The sequence below is a fragment of the Rhinoraja longicauda genome, chromosome 1 (genome assembly GCF_053455715.1).
Source record: "Rhinoraja longicauda isolate Sanriku21f chromosome 1, sRhiLon1.1, whole genome shotgun sequence".
Lineage (NCBI taxonomy): Eukaryota > Metazoa > Chordata > Chondrichthyes > Rajiformes > Arhynchobatidae > Rhinoraja > Rhinoraja longicauda.
This window is the reverse complement of record NC_135953.1, coordinates 61,149,153-61,163,121: the sequence shown is the minus strand read 5'-3', so window position 1 is coordinate 61,163,121 and position 13,969 is coordinate 61,149,153. Positions and strand designations below refer to the sequence as shown.

General features: G+C 42.1%; 1 protein-coding gene across 2 annotated transcripts in view; it reads right to left on the bottom strand.

Annotated features, from left to right (window-relative positions):
• The window catches only part of kdr (kinase insert domain receptor (a type III receptor tyrosine kinase)), a 70,777-nt gene that overhangs the window by 22,320 nt on the left and 34,488 nt on the right, over positions 1 to 13,969 (bottom strand). For both annotated transcript variants that reach the window (XM_078398530.1, XM_078398538.1), the window contains exons 13-19: positions 12,010 to 12,360; positions 11,244 to 11,390; positions 6,816 to 6,947; positions 4,439 to 4,545; positions 3,846 to 3,981; positions 3,105 to 3,209; positions 599 to 712 (exon numbers count right to left, since the gene is read on the bottom strand). In XM_078398530.1, the coding sequence (XP_078254656.1) occupies positions 599 to 712; positions 3,105 to 3,209; positions 3,846 to 3,981; positions 4,439 to 4,545; positions 6,816 to 6,947; positions 11,244 to 11,390; positions 12,010 to 12,360 (1,092 nt within the window). The remainder of the gene's footprint in view (positions 1 to 598; positions 713 to 3,104; positions 3,210 to 3,845; positions 3,982 to 4,438; positions 4,546 to 6,815; positions 6,948 to 11,243; positions 11,391 to 12,009; positions 12,361 to 13,969) is intronic.

Below are 13,969 nucleotides of genomic sequence, written 5' to 3'. Positions count from 1 at the left end.
CAGACACAGGAATGGGTTTCGTGGAGGAGACAAATCCTGTTCCATTAGGCTACCTAATGCTGTTTTGAAAGTAATAGTAATAGGCATAGTTCTATGTTCAGCAATATTTTCCTAACCTTCCTGCAAGTATTCCTGCAGCTGTTATCAGACAACTGAACCATCCTATTATCAACTAGAGAGTGGTCCTGAGCTACCATCAACATCATTGGAGACCCTCAGGCTATCTTTAATCAGACTTTATCTTGCATTAAATTTTATAGCTTTTATCCTGTATCTGTACACTGTGGAGGCTTGATTGTAATCATGTATAGACTTTTCGTTGACTGGATAGCATGCAACAAAAAAGGTCTCACTGTACCTCGGCACATGTAACAATAAATTAAACTGAACTAAGTGTAAAGGTGAACAATTGTTCTATCACTACCTCAGATGTGTAAGCATGATGATTTTTACCCAATAACATTACACAAGATATAAACATAGTCAAGATCGATTGGATTCTGTTCTGAATTACTTATTTTATTGATTTTCCACAGAAAGTGTAGCAAGTAAGCTGCTGTGACAGGTGGTTTACTGGTGATGATAGTGACTGACTCACCTCCCACTTTCGTGCATGCTCCCAGCAGGTTCACCACATTGAGGTGATGGCCAATGTGAATAAGGATCTTCAATTCAGACATCAATGCTCTTTGATCACTGGACGTTGCCCCTTCTGAAAATAGCATAAGGTCGTAAGGTCACAAGTGATTGGAGCAGAATTAGGCCATTCAGCACATCAAGTCTCCTCCACCATTCAATCATGGCTGATCTATCTCTCCCTCCTAACCCCATCGTCCTGCCTTCTCCCCATAACCCTTGACATCCGTACTATTCAAGAATCTATCTATGTCTGCCTTAAAAATATCCATTGACGGCCTCCACAGCCTTCTGTGGCAAAGAATTCCACAGATTCACCGCCCTCTGACTAAAGAAATTCCTTCTCATCGCCTTCCTAAAAGAACATCCTTTAATTCTGAGGCTATGACTTCTAGTACTAGACTCTCCCACTAGTGGAAACATCCTCTCCACATCCACTCTATCCAAGCCTTTCACTATTCGGTAATTTTCAATGAGGTCCCCCCTCCTAAACTCTGGCGAGTACAGGCCCAGTGCCGTCAAGTGCTCATCATATATTAACCCACTCATTCATGGGATCATTCTTGTAAACTTCCTCTGAACCCTCTCCAGAGCCAGCACATCCTTCCTCAAATATGACGCCCAAAATTGCTCACAATACTCCAAATGCAGCCTGACCAGCGCCTTTAAAAGCCTCAGCATTACATCCCTTTTTTTGTATTCTAGCCCTCTTGAAATAAATGTTGCATTGGCCTTCCTTGTTACCGATTCGACTTGCAAATTAACTCTTTGGGAATCCTGCACCAGTACTCCCAAGTCCCTTTTCACTTCCGATTTCTGAATTATCTCCCCATTTAGAAAATAGTCTATGCCTTTATTCCTACTACCAAAATGCATGACTCCACACTCTGCTACACTATATTTCATCTGCCACTTCTCTGCCCACTCTCCCAACCTGTCCAAGTCCTTCTGCAGATTCTCTGCTTTCTTTACACTACCTGCCCCTCCATCTATTTTTGTACCATCTGCAAACTTGGCCACAAAGCCTTCAATCCCCTCGTCTAAATCATTAATACACAATGTGAAGAGTAGCTGCCCCAGCACCGACCCCTGTGGAACTCCGCTAGTAACTGGCAGCCAACCAGAAAAATCCCGCCTTACTGCCACTCTTTGCCTTAGCGGACAGATAAGTGAATACACACACCTCCCTGTTGCAGATAAGGCCATTGCAAGAGATATGCATCCATCAATAGAGGGAGGCACTGGCTTTTACATGTTATGATACATTGAGTAAATTTGAATAAGAAATGTGTGTAGCTGTTTATGAATAGCACCAAAATCAGTTCCTTTCTACTCTCAGTGTATGGACCTGAGCACTCTGTCAGGCACCTCAGCCCTATGTGTGAAAGAGTCTCTGGTTCCTACATCGGCTCTAATAGCTGCCTGAGACCGACAAGTTGAGTGTGGAAGCAAGACATTCTCAACCCTGAGGGACTCCCTAAGAAAAACATTTTCAGACTACCGCTATCTTGTGCCAAGAGATACAAAGGTTGTTTTCTACATGGAATACATGGAGTGCATTATTGTACGATGCTGTACACTAATACATCAGATCCCCACGAATACTTGCAATAATATAACAGTATTATTTCAAGAAAAATCCCAATACAGATATTAATTTTAAATGAATAGCCTTTAAACATTTTTGATTATTCCAGCAAATATTCACAATTGAGCAAAACGAAGTGCTGGAGGAACTCAGCGGGTCAAGCAGTCTGTGGAGGGAACGGACAGGCAGTGCTTTGGTTTGGGCCCTTTTGCAGACTGATAATAGTTGGGGGCTGAAAGCTGGAAAGGAAATGTGGGACAAAGCCTGGCAAATGGTAAGTGGATACAGGTGAGATGGATTTTGAATGGCAGATGGATAGAGTAAGTGTCTAAGGGTAGATGTAAAGGGTTCAAAGATAAGAAGGGAAAGCCAGCGGAGGGATAGAGATGGAAGAGGATATTCCATTATTGGTTCTCTCCTGGAAGGTCACCACCTCTCCATTACAAAGTCATTGTTTCCATGGGAGAAGGAGAGGCTCAAAGGCAAAAGGAATCGAAAGGTGGAAAACATGAAACACGTTCCTTCAAACCAACCAGGTTAGATTATGTGGTGAGCTGTAAATCACGTGCACTCACACCTGCCATGAAAAATTACACTGAACATATCTTGGGCAATCCTCATGGGCAGAGAGAGTTGTGAGGTAAAGTGGGTCCAATCCCTCGCAGCAAGGCTTTGTGTAGCAAAAGGAGCTTCTATGGGGCACAGGGTTCAAAAGGAAGAGCCAGAGCTAGTCCACTCACACAATAAAGTGATACATTGGTTACACCAACATAATGTAAGTACATAAGCATTTTAAACATGTGTTAAAAATCAACCATTAGAGGTAGAATGGCTTTAAAATTACATATTTCAGGAAGAATTCTTTCTCATTGTCAATTACCTTTCAACATTTTAACAGCAACAGTTTTGCATGTTGAGGATTTTTCGATATTAAACGCAGCTGCTTCAACCACTTTTCCAAAAGCTCCATGACCCAACGGTTTTCCTGATTAAAGAATGAAAATTGTAATGTCATCATTAATTCAGTACTTTGAAATGGTCCTGAATGTAAATTGGTTTGACACCAGATTTCTAAACAAATTCTCTCTTCTGATCTCTGTCTGGGAGGATATTGCCAGTGGACAATGAATGTAAATTTGAGACTTTGAATGTAAATGGTACAAGATATGTAATATAATGTTTTCAGATAATGCTGCTCACCAAATAAAGAGGATTTACTGAAGACACCCCAAATGTAGTTTTTCTAATGGAGTTGCTGTACACTGAACAATTATACAGTTTTTGCACAGCAACGAATCATCAAATTTGAGCAAATCTGTGTAGACTGCAGTGTTATCACTCAGTGTTATCACTACCTCTGCTAAATTGGAAAACAATCATGGTACAATTGTCTTGTTCTATTCCAACCATGTACTTCACAGCTTTCTCAATTATAATTTTGAATGCCCACAAAAGATAGCCTAAAATTTTATTTCTTCATCATGTTAACAAAACAGTGTATTGCAGTGGTCATCTAAGTAACAATATGTATATCTTAGTTTTCAATGCATGAATTTGTATGCAAAGCTTATTCCAAAGAGGGGAATAAATATTACAGCAAAGTAGGAGTGGGGAATCTTACCCAATTTAAGTCTATCACTTGGAAACTCCCATTTGCTGGCATCATAGGACAGCTGTTCATACTGCTTATCCATGGATTCTTCATCAGGGTCTATGATGATTGATAAGTAGCCTGTTTTCACTTCCGCGACACTGCGCTGGAGAAGAACGACAACTCAAAGTTACTTTAACTGCTCGCCTAATGTCAACAGAATGATCGTGCTCCTTTGAATCATCTTTGAGAAACGACACAGAGCAGTTAACGATCCAGAATTAAATGCTGCCATACAAACAAAAGTGCACAACACACCCGCTAAACTGAACATGCACGCCTCGCTTGCGATGACTTCAGCTTTCAATGTGATGCAATTTGTCTGGCCTGAACATGCAGAATGGGCAATAAGGTTTTTTTCTTTTACATGTATGGCAATCCTAATTAACACACACATTAGTCATTCCTTCGTTAAGTCATGTAGCAGCATTCTGGGGAGCAAGAAAAATATGTGCACGTTGTTTTAAACAGAAAGAAAACGCCGACATGGGAGAGCAACAGTCAGTTTTCATTTGTCAGACTGTGCAAGCTCCCTCAGGACAATGGTGGGATTGTTTTATTACCCGCTTTATTTTTCGAATGATGATTAATAGAAGCAGCCAAAAGAACATGCCAATCACTCCGGTGCCAATCAAGATAATCAGCCCAACATTTGTCTTTTCGTCGACCCCTAGAAAAAAAGACAATCTGTTCAGATTTGTGCTGGTTCAGCAGGTCACAGATGGGTGGGAGTTTATTGAGAAACAGATTAATAGCACAGATATATCCTGCATTAGGAATGAAAAAGCAGGGAGGTGGGTGGATTAAAGTGAGCTTGTTACATATAAATATTGTCAAGTAAAAAAATCTAATTTAATCTACTGATACATTGGATAATACAAAATACCATTTGCCATAATACAGTTTAGTATATGCCTGAATTAATAATGTAAGAAAGCCCAGGCCACAGTATTTTTTTAATTGAAAACTATAGCATGGAAACAGGTCACCAAATCCATGCTGATCATTGATCACTCGTTCACACTTGTTCTATGTTATCCCTCTTTCACATCCATTCCTTACATTCGGGACAATTTACAGAGGCCACTGAACCCACAAACCCGCACGTCTTTGGGATGTGGCAGGACACTGCAGCGCCTGGAGGAAGCCCACATGGTCACAGGGTGAGAGGGGATCTTATTGAAACATATAAGATTATTAAGGGATTGGACACGCTAGAGGCAGGAAACATGTTCCCAATGTTGGGGGAGTCCAGAACCAGGGGCCACAGTTTAAGAATAAGGGGTAGGCCATTTAGAACGGAGGTGAGGAAAAACCTTTTTCCTCAGAGAGTTGTAAATCTCTGTTTCAGAAGGCAGTGGAGGCCAATTCTCTGGATGCTTTCAAGAGAGAGTTAGATAGAGTTAATGATACCGGAGTCAGGGGGTATGGGGAGAGGGCAAGAACAGGGTACTGATTGTGGATGATCAGCCCTGATCACATTGAATGGCGGTGCTGGCTCGAAGGGTCGAATGGCCTACTCCTGCACCTATTGTCTTTTGTCTATTGTCTATTGAACATGCAAACTCCATACAGCCAGCAGTCGAGGTCAGGGTTGAAGCCGGCATGTGGTTCTCTACCAACAGTGCAATTGTGCCATAGGGCAAGTAATGCATGACAGACATCCAGAATATGAATCAAAATATTTTAAAAGCTTGTCTCCAATAAATATGAAGAGAGAGTGCTGTGAATGGAGGGAAGGGGAAGGGGGGTGCTGGATGGTGGAGGAACTATGATCTTGTGCAAGCGTTTGAAGGCAGTGATGGTTAATAGATGGTTGTCTGTGTTAGGTACAATACAGAACTTTATTGTCATTCGGTACAGATACCGAACGAAATTACAGCAGTCACAGAACACAACAAAAAATAAAAGAACACAGGACACACGACCCCAACACAAACATCCATCACAGTGACTCCAAATACCCCCTCACTGTGATGGAAAGCAACAAAACTTCCACTCTCTTCCCCCCACGCCCACGGACAGGCAGCTCGACCCCTACCGAGCCGCACCAGGCACTGAAACGTCCCGCGGCCGCGCCGCGCCGGCGATGTTAAGTCCAGCGGCCGAGCCGCGCCGGGCGATGGAAAGCCCCGCCGCCGAGCCTCACCGGGCGCTGCCAAGTCCCGCGGCCGAGCCGCGCCGGCGATGTTAAGTCCAGCGGCCGAGCCACGCCGGTCGATGTTAAGTCGAGCGACCGAGCCGCCCCGGCGATGTTAAGTCCAGCGGCCGAGCCGCGCCGGGCGATGGAAGGCCCCGCGGGCAATGGAAGGCCCCGCCACGCCCCGGGGAAGAGACCTAATAAAAGAAAGGTTTCCCCCACCCCACCCCACCCCCCCACACATACACAGCCAAAAACAAAAAACATCCCAACACCGACACACAAACAAACAAAAAAAAAAAGGAAAAAAGGAAAAAAGACAAACAGACTGCCAGCGAGCCGCAGCCGTTAGGCGCAGCCATACGTGACCGGACAGGTGATCACAGAAACCTTGGATTAATATTTGATCCATTTGGTTTAAGCCTTGGAATCTAGAATGGATTTTTAATGAAAGGTTATATTGTATTTACATGGTGCTTTGTGTGTATAATATGTTACATTTCTATAACACCGCTGGCCTTGGAACAAAAAGCCAATAATAAAAATAATAATTGTAAAACAAACTAATTAATTCACTTTTATGCATGAAATGAGTAATCAATGAATTAATTCACCGCACCAATGTAATATTGTTAGAAATTCACAATTATTATATTTGAACTACAAGCCAGATGGATAGCCTGGTGCAACCATTGCTTTCTACATAAAATAACGTATGGTAACAGTTAATGCTGCATGCTACATGGTACCTAGATATGAGCAGTATGGCATGTGGATACAGGGAAGTTTGTTCTTCTAACCTTCGACAGCAATTGCAGCATGGGTCTCCGCACAGCCCTGCATATTACAAGCCTCACACTTGTACACCCCTTCATCTTCCTTCTTCGGTCTCTGGATGGTCAAAGTCCTGTTCAGCTCACCAAGAACAATGCCTGATAATGCAGAGGCACAAGGGGTTAGTTAGGTCAATAAAATTCAATTTCCTGCACAACTCACAATGTTGCAATTCACAGTGGTGACAAAAATGACAGGATTTGTTCAATAATAAGGCACCAACAAAAATACAGGCATGTTGCCAAGTCTTGCTTTTTCTACAATTACTTATTGTACATTATTTCTAAAGTTTACAAACTTATCTTGACTTTCTATACAAATCGTGAACAAGTACTTGCTGTCACTGAAAATCAAAGAAAAATCGCAGATGCTGTATATCTCAAATAAAAGTAGAAAATGCTGGAAACACTGAGCAGCCAACTATTTATTCTGAAACATTAATAATTATATCGGTGCTGCTTCTTGCACTCATATAAAATTTGAAAATTTCATTATTTTTGCTGCCAATTTCCCTGATATCATCTTAACTTGGTCCATCTCTGACTTAGAAACATAGAATCATAGAAAAATAGGTGCAGGAATAGGCCGTTCAGCCCTTCGAGCCAGCACCGCCATTCAATATGATCATGGCTGATCATCTAAAATCATTATCCCGTTCCTGCTTTTTCCCCATATCCCTTCATTCCCTTAACTCTCTCTTGAAAACATCCTGTGAATTGACCTCCACTGCCTTCTGTGGCAGAGAATTCCACAGATTCACAACTCTCTAGGTGAAGAAGTTTTTCTTCATCTCAGTCCTAAATGGCCTACCCTTATTCTTAAATTGTGTGCCTGGTTCTGGACTCCCCCAAGATCGGGAATATTTTTCCTGCATCTAGCCTGTCCAATCCTTTAAGAATTTTATATGTTTCTATAAGATCCCTTCTCATCCTTCTAAATTCCAGTGAATACAAGCTCAGTCGACCCATTCTTTCATCATATGTCTGTCCCGCCATCCCGGGAATTAACCCGGTGAACCTAGGCTGTACTCTCTCAATAGCAATAATGTCGTTCCTCAAATTAGGAGACCATAATTGCAAACAATACTCCGGGTGTGGTCTCACCAGGGCCTTGTACAACTGCAGTAGGACCTCCTTGCTCCTGAACTCAAATCCTCTCGCAACGAAGGCTATGCTTTCTTCACTGCCTGCTGTACCTGCATGCTTACTTTCAGTGACTGATGTACAAGCACACCCAGGTCTCCACTTTTTCTAAGCTGACACCATCCAGGTAATAATCTGCCTTCTTGTTCTTGCCACTAAAGTGGATAACTTAACATTTATCCACATTATACTGCATCTGCCATGCATTTGCCCACTCACCCAACCTATCCAAGTCACCCTGCAGCCTCATAGCATCCTCATCGCAGCTCACACTGCTGCCCAGCTTTGTGTCATCCGCAAACTTGGAGATGTCACATTTAATTCCCTCGTCTAAATCATTAATATATATTGTAAATAACTGGGGTCCCAGCACCGAGCCTTGCGGCACCCCACTAGTCACTGCCATTCTGAAAAAGACCCATTAATTCCTACTGTTTGCTTTCTGTCTGCCAATCAGTTCTCTATCCATGTCAATACCCTACCCCCAATACCATGTGCTCTAATTTTGCACAATAATCTCTTGTGCGGGACCTTGTCACAGGCTTTTTGAAAGTCCAGAAACACCTTTTTCCTTCCCTTTCCAGATCTCAGGGGATAGGTTAGTAACTACATCCATCACAAGCCCACATATTCCCATAAGTATTCTGACTAAACTTCCTCCTCCTCTTCCATTCCATTCATCAGTTCCTCTGTCTCCATTGCATTTGTTCTCATAACGAGACTTTCAGCGCAGGTATCTTCAAGATGTCTTCCTTCTTCCCCACTACTACAGTTAAATATCTTCAGTTTCCCCCGCTCCCACAGATGGCATTATATTTCCCCTCCACCGCAGTTCATGGAACTCTTGAATGCATTTTCTCTTTGTTCCACATCTCCGCTCTGCTTGTCCACTCCCTCTGAATAGAGCAAGACTAAGATTCCCATGTTTTCAACTTTTCCAGCTTCTTCATCCAAAGGGTTATCTTTTGCAACATCAATATTCACTATTACAATGGGGCTGTTCTCTTCTTAACTCTCTGCTTTGCACCCACCACTTCTCTTTCCACTGCACATTTGCAGGCAACATTCGCTGTCCTCTCACCTGCTTCCCTTCCCGCCGTCCAGTGATTCAAAGGGAAGCTCTGATATTTCTTTCAATGTAATAAACAGCACCTGGTGCTCACAAACTGGCATTCTGTGCATGAGAGAAATCTAACACCCATTGGAAGACTATTTCAGCGGGTCAGGCAGCACCACTGGAGAACATGGATCGGTGACATTTTTGGGTCGAGACCCTTCTTCAGACTGATGGGTCCTGACCTGAAACGTCACTTATCCATGTTCTCCAGGCATGCTGCCTGACCCGCTGAGTTACTCCAGCACTTTGTGTCTTTCCTTGGTAAACCAGCAGCTGAGGTTCTTTGTTTCAACATCTTGGATGATTACTTTGCAGGGCACCTGCATTCAGTCTGAATATTGATTCTGACCTTCCAGTTGACTGCCACTGTAACTCTCCATTGCACTCCCGTTTGCCTTGTATCTATGTGCCCTAGTATAATATTAGAAAGGGGTAACCCGTTAGTTTGAGGGACAGCATATAATCTTTTGAAAGGGCACACTGCTGCCCGCTTGACTCAATATCAAATTTATCAAGTTATAGTAACAAGGAACTGCAGATGCTGATTGACCAAAGCAGGACAGAAAGTGCGAGAGTAACTCAGCGGGTTCGGCGCATCTCTGGAGAACAAGGATAGGTGATGTGTCAGGTGATTCTTCAGATCTCAATAGCTGGTACTTTGCTTTCTCTCTTTACATCAGAACTGGCCAGTTCTGCTGAACATCATCCAACTATAATATTTACTCAGCTTTTCTCTGCCTATCAGTACTACCTGACCTGCTGGACAATTCCTGCAGCTCTGTATTTCACAGCTTCTACCTGTACTTTTATTTGTGCTCCCTCTTTTAAGCTGCCCTAATTTTCCTATCAACACACATGATTTCACCAGCAGCTTGTCAGCAGTGCAACCCTGGCCTTATACTTTAAAAAACTTTCCCTTTATGACATTCATTCGTCACTCATCATTGCTGCAATTAAAATTAACTTGTTTTCTAACTTTTATAGCTTTGACGAAGAATCTTCACCCTGAGGCACTAACTCTGTCTTTAAACATACAGCACAGAAACAGGTCCTTCAGCCCACTACATCCCCACTACATCCCCACCACATAAGGAATCACCCAGTACATTAGTTCTATCCAACACACTAGGGACAATAGCATGTTCAGGGGTAATAGGAAGGCAGGAGAATGGGGTTAGAGGGGAGAGATAGATCAGCCGTGATTGAATTGCAGAGTAGACTTGATGGGTCAAATGTCCTAATTCTGCTCCTATCGCTTATCACCTGATGATCTTATGGCAATTTATAATTTTTACAGAAGTCAATTAACTTACAAACCTGCACATCATTGGAGTGTGGGAGGAAACTGGAGCACCCAGAGAAAATGCATGCAGTCGCCGGGGGAACGTAAAAATTCTGTACAGATAGCACCCGTAGTCAGGATCGAACCTTGGTCTCTGGCGCTGCAAGGCAGCAACTCTACCGTGGCGCCACCGTGCCACATTTTTGCAAATACTATCTGATCTGCTGAGTGCTTCCAGCATTTTTCCTTTTTATTTGCTGTGAAGACTCAGTCTCAATCTTTCAATGTTTAATGTTTAATTGTCTCTCCAACATTGAAATATTCTTCCCATTCATCTCCTCCTCAATTAACATGGAGTGAATATCCACGAGGACATCCATCAGTGTGAGATGGTGAGCCAATGTTATTTGGTTGCATGAGCAGCTGAAGAGGCAGTACTATCCTTGCCAATGTTGCACACATTTCACTTGCAGGTGATAAGCAGTGATCAAAAACAGAGTGAAGGCTTTTTCAGTTAAAAGGAGTGTGAATACATTGTGTTACGTACTTAGTATAAACAAGGAATGACAGATGCTCGATTACAAAGTGCTGGAGTAACTCAGCAGGTCAGGCAGAAAATCTGGAAAGGTGAGGTTTCAGGTTGGGAGATATGTTCCAACCCAAAATGTCACCTTTCCATGTTCTCTAGAGATGCTGCCTGACCCATTGTGGTACTCAGCACTTTGTGTCTTGTTTTTGTTACTTCCATATGAGTGTTGTCTTGAGAAAACTGCCACAAAACAATGGGAGTAATTTTGACTTTGAATATAACATAGTAGAGAACAATAATATGGAACAACTATAAGCATCCTACCTGATGCCGGGAGAATCTGTTTCTCGTTCTTATACCATATAATATGTGGCCGTGGTGTCCCAACCACATCACATTCCATCTCAATAGAAGAACTCATGTTCACAGTTTGGTTGGTCAGGTTATGAAGCACAAAAGGAGCCTGTTGAGCTGCAGTCAATATCAGAAGAAACTTCAGTCAATGAACACTTTGACAGTTGTCACAAATAATTTTTGGAAATGTTAAATGATGGGTTATGATAACTCCAATTGTTTGTTCAATGGAGGGGCAAGCTATACTGATACATCCCATACATACGATGTATCTGTGCAAGGCAACTATTATCATCACATCATCACATTTTCCAGAACCAGGGGACACAGTCTAAGAATAAAGGGGAGGCCATTTAAAACTGAGGTGAGAAGAAACTTTTTGACCCAGAGAGTTGTGAATTTGTGGAATTATCTGCCACAGAAGGCAGTGGAAGCCAATTCACTACATGCATTTAAAAGAGAGTTAGATAGAGCTCTAGGGGCTAGTGGAATCAAGGGGTATGGGGAGAAGGCAGGCACAGGTTACTGATTGTAGATGATCAGCCATGATCACAATGAATGGCGGTGCTGGCTCGAAGGGCCAAATGGCCTCCACCTATTTTCTATGTTTCTAAGATCTTAACAATGCATGCCCGGATTTTTTGTTTAATGCACCTTTGCCAACATTCCTCAACTTGACTGACAAAAAGAGGTAGAGTCCCAATGCTTTCTTCCAATACAACAATATATTTCTCACCTTCGACAGAGAGAGTCTTCCTCACACACTGCTTTACACCTGTCTTTTTATACTGGGCTTCACACAGATAATCTCCTTGATCTTGAAGAGATATATTGGTGAACCTCAGTTCGATGGTGATATTCTCAGTCTTGTGGCCAGAATTCACTCTCCAACCCACCTCCTGTGCGTCGCGTTTGAGGTGCTCACAAGAAAAGTTAGCAGGAGTGCGACGGAGGCTTTCAAGGGTTGCTGGATGGAGTTTATAACACTTTAAGCTATCATATGAAAATCGGTCAGCTCTGCACCGAAGAGTTACATTGTCCTTTTCAATTGGATGATCAATAGGGTGCAAAGTCATTTCAAGGCCCCCTGAAAAAACAAACATTCAGTCAATTGTCTTAATTCTGTAAATTTGTTCTGAACCATTGATTTCAGTAATACTTAATGTTCAGCATATTCTCTTGGATAAATCAATAATTGTGGACCTACATACAAAATGTTTGCTGTTTACTGATAAATACATGAATAAATATTTTTCTTTTGAAGTACACATTATTTAATGCTGAATGTCAAAAAATGTTTCTGATGCATTCTGAAGTTAAAGGATTAAAATAGTGTTAATTATAAACTTATTTACCCCTTAGTTAGATTCAGTCATTTTTTCAAATGAAATGCATAAATTTAGGCAGCTTTAATTTAAAGTGGTTAAACTTCAAAAACTATTTGTGGATCAAAGATTATAGTCAGTTATATTGTAAATCCACAGAACCCCCAAAAAGGGAAGAAAATAATTTACATCTGTAGTTGGAACAGAATTGGAAGTTAAGGAAAAATGGAAGAGCTTTGGCTATGCAAGGAGCTTCTAAAGGGACATTTATCTCTCACAATTTGCAGAATTGTACCTATTCTGTGAAGCATTTTATGAGCATAAGTTTATGAGCATTATGCTTTATGTGCATAGTGTTGTTTAATGCGCATAATGGTGATCTTCCATTCGGAAAACCGTCAGGACATCTTGCATTATCTGTCCCATACTCACACATAGTTTCCCTAAAAAATTGATGAAACTTCATTAGATAAAATATTAATCAAACAGAATTGGCGTTCACTAAGACTGGTTCCCGAACCTAATGAGGAAGGAAATAAATACTTTCCAAACTGCTCACACTTTTGACGGAAGAACTAACTCAAATTCAGTGTGACAAGGAAAATCATTCATTCATTAGTCTGAATCATTTTATGAGAAAGGAATAACACTCATGAAATGCTAGAAATTCAGTGAGTCATAAAACCTATTTGTGTGACTGTATTACGAAAGAGCCTGTCCCACTTCGGCGACTTTTAAGGCAACTGCCGGCGACTGTCAAAGTCGTAGCAGATCGCCGAAAAACCGTTGATTTTTTTCACCCTACAACAATGTCTACGACAACGACCACGACAATGCCTACGACAAGCTACGACAACCTACCACCTAGGCGACGGAAAGCCACGACAACCGGCAACCCACGATAAGAAAATGGTACCAGTCAGTATATCTATCTCACAAAAACGGCACGAGGATTGTAGGAGAAAACACAGTTCCCATTTCACACAATATTCATGCATTTGACAATTGTGAGCGGATAGGATTATCACTCAGATGCAGCATGTCTTTGTTTCACTTCGCGAGGGCGGATATATGCTAAGATCATCTAGAATCGACCATTACACACCTACACAAGTGACTGCCGTGCTCTGCTCGGCCGCTTTGCATGACAAACACGCATGAGAAAAGACTATTCGACAGCAACATCGATCCACACAAGGTGCTCATTCGTGATACTTTCCTGACCCATGAAAGAATGGAGATTTCCCACTTTATGCAAAGTGGTCATTTTGGGACAAGTGGACTTCAGAGATACAGCGTGGAAACAGACCCTTTGGCTCATGGAGTCCGCGCTGACCAGCGATCATCCCATACACTAGCACTATCCTACAT